This window comes from Colossoma macropomum, unplaced genomic scaffold (genome assembly GCF_904425465.1).
Source record: "Colossoma macropomum unplaced genomic scaffold, Colossoma_macropomum, whole genome shotgun sequence".
NCBI lineage: Eukaryota > Metazoa > Chordata > Actinopteri > Characiformes > Serrasalmidae > Colossoma > Colossoma macropomum.
Genome location: NW_023494787.1, coordinates 46,248,498 through 46,268,173, shown reverse-complemented (window position 1 = coordinate 46,268,173; position 19,676 = coordinate 46,248,498). Strand labels below are relative to the sequence as shown.

The following is a 19,676-nucleotide window of genomic DNA, read 5'->3' as shown; positions in this document are numbered from 1 at the left end:
AGTGCTTTTCAACCACCCAATAAACCGTCTTCATTTTATTTTCTTGTGCACTGATCCAGTGACATCAGTTGTGTGAAACTTCATCACTCGACATGATTACATGATGCGTCACTGGCATTTTTATTGACCGTCTCATCAAACTTGTTTCATGAAATTGAGCAGGCTGCAACTGTTGCAGCTGAGTTTCAAGTGAGTTGCAGGACGCTTTGCATTATGCAACTCAAGTGCAATTTAGTTTCATGTAGGTTTCAAGCAACCAAAGTTGCATGAAAATTTCTGTGTAAAGTCAGACTGACTGTGAGGGGTTTGCCGAATGCTGATCCATCCTGAGCCACCAAAACATTCCCAAACACTCTTCCACAGTTCACACAAATAAATCTCATCACTTTGGTACTTTGATTCAAAAACCGAGTGCTGTATTAACAACGATGCATTCGGTATTTTAGAGATAAATGTGGGGAGGACCATAATGTGGATTTAGGAACTGGAAGCATATAAACACAAATTGTTTTATGCATGAAAAAGCAAAAGGTAAGTACAGTAACTACAGTGGCCAAATCTGCACATGGTCAACCTGCATGTTAACACTGAAGGCAAGGGATTTGTTTTCTAAATATTATTAATGATTCCACAGAATGAGAAACACTAAATCCATAGAGATTAAGACTGCTACCAGCAAAAAGATCTTTCTCCACCAGTCTATCATTAACTGTAGGTAAGACTGACATCTAGTGTGCATTACATACTAGTACATCAGGACAATTTACCTTCGGTATATATATATATATATATATACCGATCAGGCATAACATTATGACCACCTCTTTGTTTCTACGCTCATTGTCCATTTTATCAGATCCACTTACTCTCTCTGCAGTGGATCAGACACAGCAGTGCTGCTGGAGCTGATAAAATGGACAATGAGTGTAGAAACAAGGAGGTGGTCATAATGTTCTGCCTGATCGGTGTATATGTGTGTGTGTGTGTGTGTGTGTGTGTGTGTGTGTGTGTGTGGAGCAGTGAAATAGTCATAGGCAAATTTTCAGATTACATTCTATTATCAGGTCAACCCATAACATCTAACAAATAATAGCACAACTGTTACAGAATATTCCATTCCTGCATTTATTCTAATACAGAACTATGTCCTGGACATCTGATTGGTATACGGTATAACTACTGGCTGAGCATATATACTGGCTATATGTGTGTGTGTGTGTGTGTGTGTGTGTGGGTGTGTGAGTGCAAAATATTAAAATAAATACAAAAAATGAATACAAAAAGTCATCAGGCATACTCATAACCATTTCATGTATTACCTTTCTGTCAGGGAGCTTTTAGAGGTGGACGTCTGGTTCCCATCACCACCACTGTGAACAATTCTGATTCAGTAAGTCCTCTAGAACAGAGCATTTCACGCCAAACCGCTCTGTTCATATCTCATCCACTGAATTATGCAGAAATTTTGAAAAATCGGTGGAATTCTCCTTTAAGCATGAGGCGGGATCTTTCAACGCGGTGTTACTTTTATTTTGACAGACTTTGTTAACATGGTGGCCATTTTTTTCAGTTTCCAGCTTCAGCCCGGCCTGTCTGTCTGTTTTAGCTGGTTTTAGGTCTGACTCTGTTTTAAGCTTCATTAGTTTGTGTTTGTCCAGGAATGGAGAGGATGGCCTCCCCTTCCAGCGAGAAACCCGTAGGGTCTAAAAAGAAAAACGAGAAGAAAATTGCGTCTAAGGAGGAATACAGACTGCTGTCAAACATCATGGGAGTCATGAATAACTTGAGAAAGCAGGTAGGCTAACGCTTTAACACATTTACATCAGTAACTCATGTATGTTCAGGTTTCCCCGTTCCACCTTAAATGGTGCAGCAGTTAACGTTGCATTCTGGCTTCGTATTCCAATTTTCCCGTTCCACCTTAAATGGTGCTGCAGTTCCGTTCTGGCTGCTCGTACTTTTACAGAAATATCGGCGAATCCCAGCAGACACTCACAGGTCTAATGTCTCTGTACAAAAGGAAAAATAACTCAGTTTATTACATGAGAACTGATTTACAATTCATTTTTACATTTTGCAGAGTAGACAAGTCACTGAGTCACTGTCCTCCTCCAGCAGTTACTCAGAATTCATCAGCATAAATTTACAATTTACAGTTTTTTGCCTTGAACATCCTTTATTTTTTACTCTGCCTTTTAACAGTAGGTCAAAATGAACATTAAACATTAAACTGGAATTTTATTTCGTGTGTTTCCTATAAAAAAATAGTGTCTGTCATATTATAAACACATTACTCACGTGACTGTCACGTGACAGCCTGAAAACGTGGTTCTTAAATAAGAGTTCTAGTGTAAAAGCACTGGATATAGAACCGTGACGTCTCAGCCGACCATGTGAGCATCAGAATGGTTCTCTGAAAAGTTAGAATGGTTAAATGACCTCTTCTGTTTGATGGAGAACCTTCTGCGCAAAACAAAAATGTATAGACTTTGTTTTTTGTTGTTTAATGTTTAAACTTCCAGTGCATTATTTTATATATATATACTTTAAATTTACACACGTCTTTTGTATTTCTGAATATGAACTGAAAAGTATTCAGAATGTCCTGTCCTGTGGCCACTGATTAAGGACTAGAGCAGGGGTGCACAGCTCTGGTCCTGGAAGGATGGTGTCCAGCACAGTTTGGTGATTTACCTGCTCCAACACACCTGATTACACTCTTCTGTTAACTGCCCGGTTAGGCGGGTGCGTTTGAGTAGGGAAACCTCCAAACTGTGCTGGACACTGGCCCCCCAGTACTGGAGTTGTGCATCCCTGGACTAGAGGCTGACCAACTCAAACTGTGTAGCAGCAGATGAGCTGTCGTCTCTGACTTTACATCTACAAGGTGGACCAACAAGTTGGAGTGTCTAATAGAGTGGACAGTGAGCGGACACAGTGTTTAAAAAGTCCAGCAGCACTGATTTGTGTGTAATATATATATATATATATATATATATATATATATATATATATATATATATATATATATATATATATATATATAGTGGTGGTGTGTTAGTGTGTGTTGTGCTGGTTTTAAAACACTGTGTCCACTCACTGTCCACTCTATTAGACACTTCTACCTTGTCAGTCCACCTTGATGTAAAGTCAGAGGCGATAGCTCATCTGCTGCTGCACAGTTTGTGCTGGTCATCCTCTAGTCAGGACGCTGTTGGCTGGATATTTTTGGTTGGTGGACTATTCTCAGTCCAGCAGCGACACTGAGGTGTTTAAAAACTCCAGCAGCGCTGCTGTGTCTGATCCACTCAGACCAGCGCAACACACACTAACACACCACCACCACGTCAGTGTTACTGCAGTGCTGAGAAGGATCCACCACCCAAATAGTACCTGCTCTGTGAGGGTCCTTGGGGGTCCTGACCACTGAAGAACAGGGTAAAAGGGGGCTAACAAAGTATCAGAGAAACAGATGGACTACAGTCTGTAACTGTAGAACTACAAAGTGCACCTATATAGTAAGTGGAGCTGATAAAATGGACAATGAGCGTAGAAACAAGGAAGTGGTCATGATGCTATGCCTGATTGATCACATATGTGTGTGGGTGTGTGTGTATAATGAAACAAGGTAAAGGTGCGTGCATGTTCTAGACAGTCTCCTGCCTTGAACACCATTGAAAATGCATTTTTAAATTAAGGGGGACCCTCATAACCTTGAGGAATTGACAATGGTAATTGCCAACTTTTGAAGTAGGTATAGGCACTGAAAGTTCATTAAATAACAAAAACATGGACTACTTCTTTCCCCTCGCTGTATATGGTTCTTTAAAGAACCTTTAAAATGGTTTAAATATATAGCTCAGAGAAAGTAACCTTTTAGTACTATAGTAACTTTTTTCAAGGAGTGTACAGAAGCATGTCAAACTGATGATCTCTGTTCTAAAAGTATATCTCTAAATTCATATCTTGAGTTTGATTGACAGTACCACTGACATTGTGACTGCCTTGTTTAAAGTAGCACTATGTAAGATTTTATAGCAGTTTTTATGAAAATGAAATAAGTAGCTTTACTGAGTCAGGAGAATAAAAACAGGCTGAAATATGGTGAGCGTGTGCTGCTGCAGGTCAGCCAGTAAAGCCTGAAATAATTATTTAAAAGTCAGAGGAGTCGGGTCAGGGGTTTTCCACACCACGTCACACGTCTTTACATATTAACAACACACACACAGACTCAAAAAGAAGGTCCGGCTCGATGTTTAGGGCTCAAGTGCAAAATCAACATTACACTTACGAAGATATGATGACAGTAGTACATTGTACGTTCACTCGCATCCTCTGAAGACACGTCCTTCACCAAGTTTTGAGTAAAGTTCTCTTTGAATTCTCTTTTAACACGCTCGTCAGATCCATCCGCTCGGGAAGGGAACTGAAGCACAGCCCGTGTTACAAAGTATTCTTGCGCACGTTGCATGCAGTTACACATTTCTACCAGAGAGGGCTCCAAATCCCAAAAAGCTACATAGTGCGGCTTTCAACAGGCCTAAACGTAAGTCTTTGCTTTTTAGGGGATTCTGTGTGACGTGATACTCGTGGTGCAAGGGAAACATATCCTCGCACACAGGGTGGTCCTGGCGGCTGCGAGCCACTTCTTCAACCTCATGTTCACCAGTAAGAGCTGCATTTGTGTGGCATTTTTCATTGTTCTAAGTGAAATCCTTACTTGACTACAGTTACGTTATGGCTGGAACGTCGTGACTGGAGGAAGCGGGCTAAGGTTGGCTATATGAAATTATTATGGGGGAATTCCACTGATTTATCTTAATGTGTGCATGATTAAATCTTTGAGATATAAACAAAGTCATTCAGAGTGGTTTGGTGTGAAATGCTCCAATCTACAAAAAGGAGTCAGAAATGTTCACAGTGGTGCTGATAGGAACCAGACATGTGAAGAGTTTAATGCCTCTAAAAGCTCCCTCACATAAAGTTATTACATGAAACAGTTAATAATACACAGTCTGAAAAATAGTACCCAATTAAACAAATCTTTGGTGATTTACCTCCATTTTAACATAATCAGTATTACAGAATATTGAAGACATTTGTTGGTTCAGTGGTTGCTTTGGATAGCAAATAAAACGAATATATTTGTTTTGTCATTGTGACCCGTGGTTTCTATCACCACCACTGTAAAGAAATCTCAGAAAGTTTCTGAACCATTTCACATCAAAACCATCTGAACAACTTTTACATCTCGGTTGTTGCATGAAATTTGAAAAATCAGTGGAATTCCCCTTTAGCAGGCTCTAAGCTGTTGAAAGCAGTCAGTGATGCAGGATTGTTTGACTGACTAAAACCAGAGGATGCTAACCTGCCTGGTATTTTTTCCACCTCTGCCACAGCCAACATGATGGAGGCCACAAACCATGAGGTGGAGCTTGGAGGTGCAGAGCCTGAGATCATTGAGCTGCTGGTGGAATTTGTCTACACCGCCCGGTAAAGCAAAGATTGACAATATAGTTCACGCTGGCTGTCAGTGTTTTCAGCCGATTTGGTCAGACTCTGAAGATGAGACGACACTAAATTCCCAAACTGTCATCACCACTGAGCAGCTTTTCAGTCGGCAGCTGTGACAGAAGAACCTAAACAACCTGGAATCAGCCAGAAATGAACCCAATACCATTCGCCAATGTAAATGGGCTGTAAGATGCTTTACAGACTGGCTGGAACAAAACAACATTAATACTGATCTGGCAAAAAATGACAAAACTGAGCTAAACTTGATATTGTGGCAGTTTTATGGCTCAGTCTGATTTGGTCAGACTCTGAAGATCAGACTACACGTTTGGCGAATGGTATTCGGTTCATTCCAGGTTGTTTAGCTGTTCTTCTGTCACAGCGGCCGACTGAAAACCTGCTCAGTGGTGATGACAGTTTGGAAACTTAGTGTAAGGAGCTGGAGAACAAACTGCCGGCTGTGCAGTGAGTGAGCAGAGTCCGTTACTCTGACGTAGCAACAAGCTGCTTGTTAAGGAACTATAATTTGGTAGAAGGAACTGCTAATATTAAAACATGTTAAATGCCGCGTTCAAGGCCCAGTTTATTAATTTCTTACTTTATTTATTTAACTGTTCTGTAAAAGCAATAGAACCGAATTATGTTATTTCGCGATAATACACTCCCTCTCCTGTTTTTTTGCTTAATTATATCTCTGTTTTCTGAATACATCGTGGATATCGTACCCATATACACTTCCCAGCTGCATGTTTCATCAAAAAGAGAGCATAATTAGTCCTGTTTAATTGGGTTTACTGCACTGCAGTTTGGTAAATGTTGAATACAGATCATTGTATTCATAGTTTTTGGCTCTTTGTCTGTTCCAACTTATCAAATGTCAGAAAAAATGGGGTTCTTTAGTAAAGGACATGGTACCAAATAGAACCATGAACACTCAAAGAATCCTTTGCATGATAAAAGGCTTCTTTGCATCATGAAAGGGTTCTTCAGACTGATGGAGAATGTGTTGAATAAGGCTCTGTATAGAAAAAAATATTTTTGACAATATCGCACCAAAAAGCGTTCTTCTGTTATTACAAGCTTGACATCGTAACAGTAGAAGAACCTTTTTTGGTGCTATATAGAACCCTTTTCAAAAAGGTTCTATATAGAACCATATTCAACACATTCTTCATCAATCTGAAGAACCCTTTCATGATGCAAAGAACGCTTTAATCATGCAAAGCTGATCGTTTTTAAGTGTTCGTAGTTCTATATAGAACCATTTTCTTTACTAAAGAACCCCAGAAGAACCATCATTTTTAAGTGTGTGTATCGTGAAGTAGTATGATATTATATTCTTGCCATTTCACCCAACTCTACCTTTGTTTTAGCTTCTTAAAGAATAATTTTTTTCTCATTAGGACAATAAAGGATCAGACTGGATGATATTATTGTTTTGTTTTTTCCAGCATTTCTGTCAACAGTAACAATGTCCAGTCTCTCCTCAATGCCGCTAACCAGTACCAGATAGAACCAGTGAAGAAAATGTGTGTGGACTTTCTGAAAGAGCAAGTAGACGCAACTAACTGTCTTGGTGAGACTCGGTCTAAAACCTGCCCGTTTTGCTTGTTATTTAAGGGGGGCACCCGACAAAAAAAACAGTGAGTTTGTTTACATGCACCAATAATCCGATAACTACAGAAAATCAGATTTTGTCAGTAATTTGATCAACGCATTTACATGCACTTGAGTAATCAGATAATGAGGAAACTCCAGGTCTACATGAGACTTACAGTAATCAGATTTCTGCTTTGGAACCAGCCAATAAACTCACAGAAGAAGACGTGACGTAAACATAATGTAAAACTCAAACTTCATGACGCAGCTTTTTTTTTTTTTTTTAAACATCGCATCACTTTACCTGAAAATATGAACATACATCACCTAAAAGATGAAGAATTTAAATCCTTCATTTCGTCAAGCATGTATTTGGTTTCAGTGTCGCTCCAAAAGTGTTTTGCTGCATCTTGCGGCAACACTGCTCCCTTATTTCCAGTACAGCAGTCTGTTTTCGCACATGTGCAGACTGAGAAATCTGAAAGAAATCATAGTAAGAGTTCACATGCACTGAGAAATCTGATTACTGAGCTAAAATCCAGCTCTTTTTATTGGATGTCTTGATAGGATTACTACTCTGATCTAAGAAATCAGAGTGCGGTGTTTACGTGACCATTTGAATAATCAGATAACTGCAGAAATCTGATTATGATCGGATTATTGAGTGCATGTAAACGCACTCAATAAGTAAATCCAAAAAATGTTCTGAATAGGGATGCATGATGATACTGTAATCATACTTGTATAAGCAGATATTTCCCCAAAAAAATCAGCATTGGACAGATATTTGATGATGTATTTGTTGTACTCTGGAAGAGCGTTTAGGTGCTGCTGGACTACTGCACTAAAATATCTGCAACTTTTACTGCATTTGTAACTTCATAGAAATTGAATTATATATTTATTTGTAATGCTAATCAAGGTGGATCTAGTCCCAGTTTCTAAATTCTATCAATGTTTACGTATCAGCAGTAGTATCAGCATCGGCAGATGTATAAACAAAAAGTATAGAATTAAAACAATCTCTAATTTTAAATATCTTCTGCCTCGACCCTGCAGGCATCAGTGCGCTGGCAGAGTGCCTTAACTGTCCGGAGCTGAAGACTGCAGCGGATGAATTCATCTATCAGCACTTTACAGATGTGTACAAACTGGATGAGTTCTTGCAGCTGGATGTGAAGCAGGTCACACATCTTCTCCATCAGGACACGCTGACCGTCAGGGCCGAGGATCAGGTGAGTCCAGCTCTCCAGCTGCAGGAGGATTTGCTTACTTATCTTTCTTCATGCAAAGTGTTTTTCTTTTGAAAATCTTTGTTTTTGTCTTATTTTTGTTATCATTAACATAATGCTAATTTTTGTTAGCAGCTCTATGGGAATCACTATATTACATTAGCACCAACCTAACTTGGGTTTACATTCAAGTCAAGTGGTCTTTCATTCCTCAGTACAACTCATATACATTAGAACAAATTGATGTTCTTCACTCCTCAGGATGCAAAACAGCAGCACATTACACAGAACTACATAGAGTGCAGATACACAACAGTGTCAAATGAGTGCAGAATATACAATAAATGCAACAAAACAATATCTGTATCATTTTACCAAATTGTTTCAAAGTAAGTAAGTCCAAGTCAGTTAAAAGTACGTTTTGGACTTACTGACTTGGATTTCAGTCTTAAATTCTTTTGCTTTGAGTGACCGTATACTTTAATAATGTTTATTTCATTGAAACAATCCATTTTGTCACTACCAAAACGATCATAACGCTACCAAACCTTTACCAAATGTTTCGGTAGTGACAATTTATTCTAATTTTGAGCAGAACTCCAAAACACTAGCCAGTACATGACTAGCAGACACAGATTTGAACAGTTGTATACACATAAAATCATAATACTTTTCATTAAAACACAAAAAAAAAATCAGTCAACCTTTATTTAAACTCGGAGTACATTGAAGGAGACCCTCGTTTACAGTGTAGCCGAGCCAATACAGAAAACAGGGATTGAAAAATTGGTTTGTAAATCATACCAAATGCTAAAATAAAGCATAAAATAATCATAATAGTAAATTTAATATTACAAAATAAAAAAAATCAATAAACCATTAAAATTGTAGCAGTATAGTAACTTAATAAATAACTGATCAAATAAGGATAAAATAAAAAAAAACGTAAGTAATGAAATAAAGGAATAGAATGTGGTGATAATTCTTAATGTTCCACACTGATTTTCAGACTTTGGACATATTTACTTCAAAACAATGAGATGTAGCTGCTCACAGTGTGGCCATGAAGGACAGGGATTCAGTCTCACTTCCTGTGCTACAGTGCAGGGGCGTGGCTAAAATAAGGCTCTGCCTGCATATTAAACTTGGTGACATTAAAATGTGAAGCAGCATTTTTTAAACTCATGGTAAATCTTTGAACTTCACTTTAAAATAAATCTAAACTATTTTTATACAAAAACATTGATATTATTTTCACAAGCGCATGATGATTTTGTATATATTCAGCCTATGTCAGGTAATGCTTTGGGTTTATATAGATCATAACATAATCATTGGTCTAAATACTTAAGTTAAACTATTTTTAAATAGTTTTTAACCTCTTATTCTCCAGGGTATATTTTGGTTTTTCCATCTGAATTTACATGACCAAATCGTAAGGCAAATTATTCAGTAACTGCATGAAATAACTAAATTTTGGGTGTTAAAGCTCCCCTCAAATGAACAGAACATGTGTTTTATGATCACTCATATTGCTATATGCTTACAATTTACTGCTGAAAGCCAAAAATCTTAGACACTCTTCATATTATTTTACAAAAAGAATTTTTACAGAGCAGATCACTGAAGAGACGCCATCTGAGATCCAGTTTGTAGCTCAGATTTGTGGAAAAATGGGTCGACTTTCAGTAGACAAAAAAATAGAGTTCAGCTTCTTTTATTATAAGGGTTTAAAACTACATTACCCATCTATTTGACTGGAAAGAAGACAGTTACAGCTCTCATATGACCCCTACCTTTTGAATGAAGCTTATAAAATATGAAAGTTATGCAGTAAAGAATATGACAGTGCGTTTTGGAGCCACCGGTGGTTCCAAGGAGTTAAAGAGGTTTGAATAGTTACTGTGGGACAGCAGTTTGAACTAATTCAGTAGAATGGTCCATAAATGAATGGGCATTAAAAGGGCATTAAAGCAGCGTATGAGTGGAAGAACTAATGCAAACTTGATGGATTTATGGCTACTTACTGCAGCTTCTTAGCCTGGTAGTTGTCTGAGTTGTCTGCTGTACTGGTCCATCGAGAACGAGTCAATCAAATCCACATTCTTACACCGAGTACGTTTAGTATGGTCTGATCTTACTTAAATGCAGTTTGTAACTGACAGCATAAGTGGATTTGTGCAGTCTCTCTCTCTAATCATGCACAGTGGGAAATACCTGTTCAGATCTGTATGTGTATGAGTTCATGCAGATTTACGACGCGGCTGTGCGGTGGCTGAAGTATGACGTGATGAACAGGCAGCAGTACATCGTGGACATACTGAGCAAAGTACGGTTCCCCCTCGTCTCCAAGAACTTCCTCAGTAAGACCGTACAGGCAGAGCCTCTGATCCAGGACAACCCCGAGTGCCTCAAAATGGTCATCTGTGAGTAGCCCCTTCTGGACTGATCGCTCATAAATAAAGCCTTTACTGTGAGTGTAGGGAAAATAGCATCATATTTTGTGTTGTATCAGATCTAATAGAACTCTGATTGATGGTTTTGAGCTGAGGATGGTGATGTCTATTTCTGCTGTCTCTTCTGTATGTGTGTCAGGCGGAATGCGTTACCATCTCCTGTCCCCTGAGGACAGAGAGGAACTGGGGGAGAGCAGCCGCCCGCGCCGCAAGAAGCACGACTTCCGCATCGCGCTGTTCGGCGGCTCACAGCCACAGTCCTGCCGCTACTTCAACCCCAAGGTGCCACCTGCCAGCTCTCATTATGACTCATAGTCACTGTTAGATGAAAACTTCACAGCTCCACACAGCCGCTGTACAAGAGCAGAAATGAACTTACTGAAATTACTCATAATGTAAATCAGCTCAGTGGTAAATATTTTTTTTTCAGTGCTTATTACACCAATCAGGCATAACATTATGACCACCTCCTTGTTTCTACGCTCATTGACCATTTTATCAGCTCCACTTACTATATAGGTGCACTTTGTAGTTCTACAATTACAGACTGTAGTGCATCTGTTTCTCTGCATACTTTGTTAGCCCCCTTTTACCCTGTTCTTCAGTGGTCAGGACCCCCATGGACCTTCACAGAGCAGGTACTATTTGGGTGGTGGATCATTCTCAGCACTGCAGTAACACTGACGTGGTGGTGGTGTGGATCAGACACAGCAGTGCTGCTGGAGTTTTTAAACACTGTGTCCACTCACTGTCCACTCTATTAGACCCTCCTACCTTGTCAGTCCACCTTGTAGATGTAAAGTCAGAGACGATAGCTCGTCTGCTGCTGCACAGTTTGTGTTGGTCATGCTCTAGTCCTTCATCAGTGGTCACAGAACGCTGCCCACAGGACGCTGTTGGCTGGATATTTTTGGTTGGTGGACTATTCTCAGTCCAGCAGTGACACTGAGGTGTTTAAAAACTCCAGTATCACTGCTGTGTCTGATCCACTCAGACCAGCGCAACACACACTAACACACCACCACCACGTCAGTGTTACGGCAGTGCTGAGAATGATCCACCACCCACATAGTACCTGCTCTGTGAGGGTCCATGGGGGTCCTGACCACTGAAGAACAGGGTAAAAGGGGGCTAACAAAGTATCAGAGAAACAGATGGACTACAGTCTGTAACTGTAGAACTACAAAGTGCACCTATATAGTAAGTGGAGCTGATAAAATGGACAATGAGCAGAGAAACAAGGAGGTGGTCAGAATGTTATGCCTGATTGGTGTATGGTTCAGTGGCAGGCAACCCATTTGTTGTTTCTGTATTCATTCATTAACTTGTTAAAGGGCCTGTATCACAGATAACTGAATTTTCCTCTCTTTTCTGAAATAAGTCTAGATGTAAACACTGTTGAAGTTTTAAAACTTATTCATTACAGTCTGTATATGGGAGCTACACTGCTAAAACAGCCCGTTTTTAATTGTTTTTGAAATGTCCTGAAAGCCAACCAATCTGCACATGTCTGCCATTTCAGCCTACAGCAGTTTAGCCCCGATCATTCCTGCTGAAGTTATAAGGAATGGTTCAGGCTGTTTTCTGAATCTGGCACAATACATCAAAGCAGAACTCATTAGCATGTATCAGTCTTAAATGGACAGTGACATAAACAGCCTGTTTAATCCTGGGGGATAAAGAGTGGTTGGAAAATGATCATATAAAAAAAAAAATTGTTACATTTCATCTTTTCAGGGGGAAAGAAGAAAAGACAAAAGTAGGATATGAGCCCTTAAAAACATTAACAAAATATATTTGATACAGCAAAAGTGCTGAAGCCACCTTTTCTGCGAGGAGCACATTTTAAAATTTCAAAATAAAAATGTTTTAAGAGATTTTAGGCTTAAAGTCGAAAACGTCAAAGTGGTGTTGCGCTGCAAGACTGTAAAACACAAAAAACACAAAACAAAAGCATCAATAAGAGGCTGACATTGAATGCGTTTATATGCACCAGATTTTGTCAGTAATTCGATCAACGCATTTACATGCACTTGAGTAATCAGATAATGTGAAAACAAAAGAAATGTGTCTATATGAGTCAGGCAGTGATCAGATTTCTGCTTTACAACCAGCCAATAAGGTCACAGAACAAGACGTGACATATAACTCAAACTTCATGCCGCTGCTTTATTTATTATTATTTTTTTTTTAAACTCTGCACCACTTTACCTCAAAATATGAACATACATCATCTAGAAGATGAAGAATATTTAAATCATTCATTTCATCAAACATGTAGTTGGTTTTAATGTCACCCCAAAAGTGTTTTACTGCATCTCGTGGCAGCGCTGCTTGCTTATTTCCGGTACCGCCGTCTGTGTTCACGCATGTGCAGACGAGAAATCCAAAAGAAATCAGAGTAAGAGTTTATATGCACTGAGAAATCTGATTACTGAGCTAAAATCCAGCCTCTTTATCAGATTTCGTAGTCGGATTACTAGACCTTACTCTGATCTAAATCAAAGTTTGCTATTTACATGACGATTTAAATGATCAGATAACAACATAAATCCAGTTATGATTCATCCGATTATGAAGTAATGTTTTAAATCTAATTATTAAAGTTATTAATAAGTCAAATTGGAGTTGTGAGGTTTTCATTTTCTACTTTAAAAGTTCAGTGATAGCTTATGAAATTCAATAGCGCTGGAAAAAGCTGTGTACTTGTGGCTGTTTCAGGACTACAGCTGGACCGACATCCGCTGTCCCTTCGAGAAACGGCGGGATGCCGCAGCCGTTTTCTGGGACAATGTGGTGTACATCCTGGGAGGCTCTCAGCTCTTCCCCATCAAAAGAATGGACTGTTATAACGTGGTAAAGGACAGCTGGTACTCTAAACTGGGACCTCCCAACCCCAGAGACAGCCTGGCAGCCTGCGCCTCCAAAGGCAAGATCTACACCTCAGGAGGATCAGAAGTGGGTGAGTTTGTGTAGGAAATTAAAGCCAAAGCTAATTTTGACACGAGCAGCTGAAATGTCATGTTTAATAGTAGAACATAAGACATGAACAAGTCTCACAAGTTCATTAGGTTTAGAGGGGAAAGCGTAAAGGAAAAGTTTGCTGAAAATAATAATTTTACTAATAATTTCCCGCATTACCCCAAATGGAGTCAGTCAGCCAACACACGGTCTCCAATGTTGGCATTAAGCAATGCCTAAATCATCACACACTTGCCTCAAAATCTGTCGAATTGTTAAGCAATCTCAAAGGGACATGCGTATGGATCAATGACATGAAGCCCATTATTTTCCTTCATAACAATTTAGTGAATACTTGACGCATCATATTATTCTACAAAGCCTCTTTTAGGAGAATACATTTCCAATGCATCAAAGTAAAATTCATTCATGCTTCCCAAAGTTTAAGGTGATGCAACCATCCAACCATATGTAGTAAACTGTTAAAAAAAGCACATGCAATGTAATTTTGTTATATAAAATATTTTATGAACATATAGTTTGCCATGGTTTACACAAAAATTTCAAAACTTTTGGCATTCACTATTAAATATTACATTCTGACATGAATTCTTCAAATGTCACACAGCACAACTGACAAAAAAGGATATATTGTGAAATTTTTTTAAGAAACAGTGGGCAAGTATTGCATCATAAATAAGACCTCAATGGTGCAAAGTCAAGACTGGTAGCCCTTTTAGAAACATTGGAACAAAATTCATTTTTTATTTATTGGTTAGGCTGGTTCAGTTTATCAGGTTAGGTGGTGTGACCCCAGGAAAAGCATGAAAATTTGTTATTAGTATAAAACGTTTATTTATTTAAGTGAAAAAATTGAGTTTAGAGATGTTTATATGGGTGTCCAAGTACAAAGCACGCACAGCTTTTCAATAATGGTAAATAACCTCAAAAATTAAAATTGTGGTAAAATTATCCTGTTTAAAAATTTATACCATCACAACAGCTATGAAACAAGTAACTCTTGCAGGTACAAAAATGCACATCATATACTTCTTAAAAAATAGTTTTTAGTGATCATTTTGTTATTGTCCTTATTAGCATTGGTGACGCAGATAGTAGATCGTAGACAGTAGATCCTTTTAGACAAGCAGACAAGAAATGCACGTTCCTGATGATCAAGTTCTCAAAGTCAACACCTGAGCTTAACCATTACGATGACGACACTGGAGTTTCAGATGTCCTTAAGTCAAGTTTGTTTGCATTCTGTTTGTTTTAGGAAGCTCGGCGCTGAACCTGTTTGAGTGCTACGACACTCGGACGGAGACGTGGCAGAACAAGCCCAGCATGTTGCAGCCTCGGTGCAGCCACGGCTCTGTGGAGGCCCACGGCCTCATCTACGTGTGCGGAGGCAGCCTGGGCAACAATGTGTCCGGCAGAGTCCTGAACAACTGCGAGGTGTATGACCCCAACACAGAGGAGTAAGCCCCCTCTTGTGTAGTCATTGCATGTGCTGGTAGATTTCTGAGGAACCCAGAATCTGGACACTACTGTGTTTCCCCTAATCTAACACATCTAATTCATTAATTGAACACCTTCGGTCAGCTGTTTGAGTTTGTTTCAGTTTGTTTGAGAGATATTTTACCAAGAATATTTCTACGTTTATTTAAGGACAGAAGGACAGAAGTATTGTACTTTCATCCACCCCCTGGGGATTATGTAAAAAGATGCGCGCTTGTTTATTTATTTATTCATTTATCATTTGTTTATTTAAAAGGGGTCTTATTTGTTTGTTGTTTGCAAAAGTAGCTTAAATTACAATACATTTCATCCTGTTCATTCATTTTAGATCCATTTTAGCAGTTCCAAAACATATTATAGATCACTTTCAAGATTTTTTTTTTTTCATGATATACGTTGTTGGGAGTGGGCTTTACGCAGGATACACAAGATATATCGCTGCTTAGTTATGATATATAATACATTTTTATTAGAGGAATACTTTTTTTATTGTATGTCAGCTGTTATTCTTTTCAAAAACTCATTATATCAAAAATTATTACAAACAGATAAACAATAAAACAAGATTTTGCAATAAAACTTTTCATATGGAACACTACAGCTTTAGATTTACTTAGGTTTCAATGTATTTATTATAAATTCATACAAGAAATAGTTGAAACTGAGCAGGACAGGGAGGTAGTTTTGATGGTGCTAAATCCTTGAACGAGGCCTTGGGGTGGAAATCACTTTCATATAATTATACATCATCAGTCAGATTCTTTATTTAGTTTCAGTGTATCTTTAACATGCTTGTTCTCTGTGAGCCCAGATGGAGAGTGCTGTGCGGTATGAGGGAAGCCAGGAAGAACCACGGCCTGGTAGTGGTCAATTCAAGGATCTATGCTGTGGGCGGACAGAATGGCCTTGGTACGTTTTCTCACTGCAGAAACATCAATAACTTGAATGCAGAATTAAAAAAGGAGAGATTCTGTGAATTAGCAGCACCGTTGAGTTCACTGCAAGGCTCAGTAATGGTGGAATGTAGTCTGTCAGTGAAATGGTACTAAAAAAACAGGTGAATGCTGTGGTTGGCTGTTTGATTTAGTTTGCCATAATCTTTGATGCTTCAGAGCACTTGCACATACGCCGGTGCAATATGACAGTATTTATGACAAATTACATCATATTACATTACTTACTGAGCATATCATGAAGATTAGTTAACACTGACCAACTGCATGTTTTATTATGAAGAGAGAGTAATTAGTCCTGTTCAGTTGGATTTAGTCCAGCATGTGAAATGTTGAATAAAATGTCCTTGTTTTCAGTTTTGCATAGTTTTTCTAGTACGTAGCACCACTGTAATGTAACGCTACATGGCCAAAAGTATGCGGACACCTAACCACCACACCAATATGAGCCTCTTGTATTTCCATTCCAAAGCATTAATATGGAGTTGGTCCCACTTTGCAGCTATAGCAGCTTTTCATAAGATGTTGGAGAGTGTCTGTGGGGAATTTGTGACCATTCAGTCAAAAGAGTATTTGTGAAGTCAGACACTGATGTTGGATGAAAAGGCCTGGCTTGTAATTAGTGTTCCAGTTTATCCCAAAGGTGTTCAGTGGGGTTATGGTCAGGACACCGGAGTTCCTCCACACCATTATGGAGCTCGTTTTGTGCACATGGGCACAGTCACGCTGAAAACCAGCCCCAGTTCATCCATCTGACTGCCAGATAGTGACGCATGATTCATCACTCCAGAGAACATGTTTTCACTGCTCCAAAGGCAGAATGCTTTACACAGCTGCAGCTGCTTGGCCTCAGAAACCCATTTTGTGAAGCTCCTGACACAGTTCTTGTGCTTCCAGAGGCAGTTTGGGGAGTGATGCAACAGAGGATCAGCAAATTTTACACTATTTGTTTTGGCACTCAGCAACCCGGCTCTGTGAGTTTGCGTGGTCTCCCGCTTCATGGCTGAGCTGTTGTTTCTCCTAGACGCTTCTGTTTCACAATGATAGCACTTACAGTTGCTCGGGGCAGATCTAGCAGGGCAGAAATGTCATGAACTGACTTGTGGCAAATGACAGAGCCATGTTTAAAGTCACTGAGCTCATCAGTACAACCCATTCCAGTGTTTGTCTATTTAGACTGCAAGGCTATGTGCTTAATTTTATCCAGCTGTTAGCAATGAGTGTGTCTGAAACACACTTTAACTCAATAATTGGGAGGGGTGTCCACATACTTTTGGCCATATAGTGTATCTTCACCTATCATGATATTATATTTGTGCCTTTTGTCCACCCCTTGTTATCATTCTGCGCCTTACTGTACTGTCCGGTGGGGAAGCACCATTATGTCCATTGTGGTTCTCCATCAGTCAGAAGCACTAATCATGGACTACCTGATCCTACAGGTGGTCTGGACTCGGTGGAGTATTACGAGATAGGCAGTAACGAGTGGAAAATGGCTTCGCCGATGCCGTGGAGAGGAGTCACCGTTAAATGTGCGGCGGTGGGTTCAGTCATTTATGTGCTGGCCGGCTTCCAGGGAGTGGGCCGCTTGGGGCACATCATGGAGTACCACACAGAGACAGACAAATGGGTGACCTCTAGCAAAGAGCGCGCCTTTCCTGTCACCAGCTGCCTCATCTGTGTGGTGGACACCTGCGGAGCCAATGAGGAAGACGTGAGCTCTTTTCATGAACCTTCAGCATCATCATCATCATCAGCTGCAGCAGCAGCAACAGCAGCAGCAGCTTCTTCCTCCTCCTCCTCCTCCTCATCATCGTCCTCAGCTTCTGCAGGGCATGGACAGTGCTGAGGTTGGACAACATAGACTTCAGTGTATTCATCCTTTTATGTACAGGCTTGTGTTTTTTTAATGTTTTTAATCATGGCATTGCCGATAGAGAAAGCAAACCGAAAAGGAATCTTGCATCACTGCGTTACTTGAGCTGAACAAAACTCTCTGAACATCAGCTTTGAAGGGAAATTCCATTGATGTTTCACATTTTCTCTGTAATGAAATGGTTAAGATGTAAGCAAAGTTGTCAAAATGTGTCACAGTGGTGGTGATAGGAACCAGATGTCTGCAGAGTTTAGTGCTGCTAAAAGCTCCCTCATGCAAAGTTATTATATAAAATGATTGTGAATACTTTGCCTGATGCCTGAGACATTGTTTTATAATAGTTAGATGAAGATGTTGCCCTTTTAAATGTATGCATGGCGAAGAGAACACGCAAGCCAAAATAGTCCCCAAAGAAAACGTTTTTTTTTTTTTTTTTCCCCAGATTTACCATCATCAGCATTGCATACAAAAGCTTAGAAGACATATGTAGGTTCACTGATGGTTTCAGATAGTAAATTAAATGGCTATATTTGTGCTGTAGATGTCATGACCTGTGGTTCCTATCCCCACCACTGTCAAGACATCAAAATGTGAAGATCTGAAGATTCGGTTCATTTCTCCACAATGAACCAATCCTCCTTAGACCACACTGATCAAGTTTGTTTACATCTTAACAATTTATTTATGCAGAAAGTTAAAAAAAATCGAGGGAATTCCCTGTTTTTGTGCCCTGTTGATATCATGCTAGTTTGATCATTGCTGAAGAGCATTAGGGGATTATTAAGCGGGACATCATGATTCCTGTTTTCTTAAACTTAACTGTTTCATTTTGAAATATGATGAACATCAGTTTATAAATCGATAAACTGCTAAAAATAGGAAATCCTATTTTGTTCATTCATAATAAAGTCTACAAACACAACAAAAGACAATGTTTGTGTGACTTTGGTGCAGTGGGGACTCCATCCTCTGCACATTTCGTGTTTTTCTCCACTCTTAATTTGTCCCAAATGCCACCACTTGTGGTCCTGCAGTCCACCTTGGGCGTATCTACAAGGTCTGTGAGGTTTTAGGGTGTCCAGTTTCTCACTTTGCTGTTTGGTGTGTCTTTTGCGGGTCGTCTCTTTTAGGTAACTTTGCCAAAGGCTTGCTTCGGAGAACCTTTTTTTCTTATTTTGCAAATAAAGACAGGACAAATGGGTAAATCTTATGATGCTCTAGCTGAAAATCACAGGACCCCCCACCTCCTGGATCTCCCCCCACAGATAGATATTATCTTTGTTAATTGTGAGGAAAAAAACCTGACAGTGATACTAAATGAAGATAGATCTGACTCACTGAACAGAGCTGAAGCGGCCATCACTAGTGCCCACAAGCCCCCTCTATGCGCCCTTACCGTGGTCTTCAACAAGGGCCGTAATGATGCTCAGACTTAGCTGCGGCCTCTTACCCCAAATATAGGGGAGGACCAGAGTGTCTGGGTTTGTTCACAGCTGTCTGACCAACACAGCGGAGAAGCAGATGTTTAGATGCAATTTAATTTGCATCTGTTTATTCATTTAACTTG

At 39.5% G+C, this 19,676-nt stretch overlaps 1 protein-coding gene across 1 annotated transcript; it reads left to right on the top strand.

Moving 5' to 3' along the window:
- The first annotated feature begins 1,551 nt into the window (after positions 1–1,551).
- On the top strand, positions 1,552–18,928 carry klhl7 (kelch-like family member 7). The gene is made up of 11 exons (XM_036567594.1): positions 1,552–1,795; positions 4,566–4,668; positions 5,400–5,493; positions 6,966–7,090; positions 8,173–8,348; positions 10,597–10,771; positions 10,941–11,083; positions 13,523–13,763; positions 15,039–15,240; positions 16,092–16,189; positions 17,676–18,928. Exons 1-11 carry the CDS (start codon positions 1,661–1,663, stop codon positions 18,080–18,082), a joined length of 1,899 nt encoding a protein of 632 aa, XP_036423487.1. The 5' UTR covers positions 1,552–1,660; the 3' UTR covers positions 18,083–18,928.
- Positions 18,929–19,676: the final 748 nt, after the last annotated feature.

Excerpts from the sequence above, each read along its gene's own strand:
- klhl7 (XM_036567594.1), top strand. The coding sequence starts at position 1,661 with ATGGAGAGGATGGCCTCCCCTTCCAGCGAGAAACCCGTAGGGTCTAAA. Across the intron at positions 8,349-10,596 it reads CCGTCAGGGCCGAGGATCAG|ATTTACGACGCGGCTGTGCG; the intron begins GTGAGTCCAGCT and ends GAGTTCATGCAG. Across the intron at positions 15,241-16,091 it reads TATGACCCCAACACAGAGGA|ATGGAGAGTGCTGTGCGGTA; the intron begins GTAAGCCCCCTC and ends CTGTGAGCCCAG.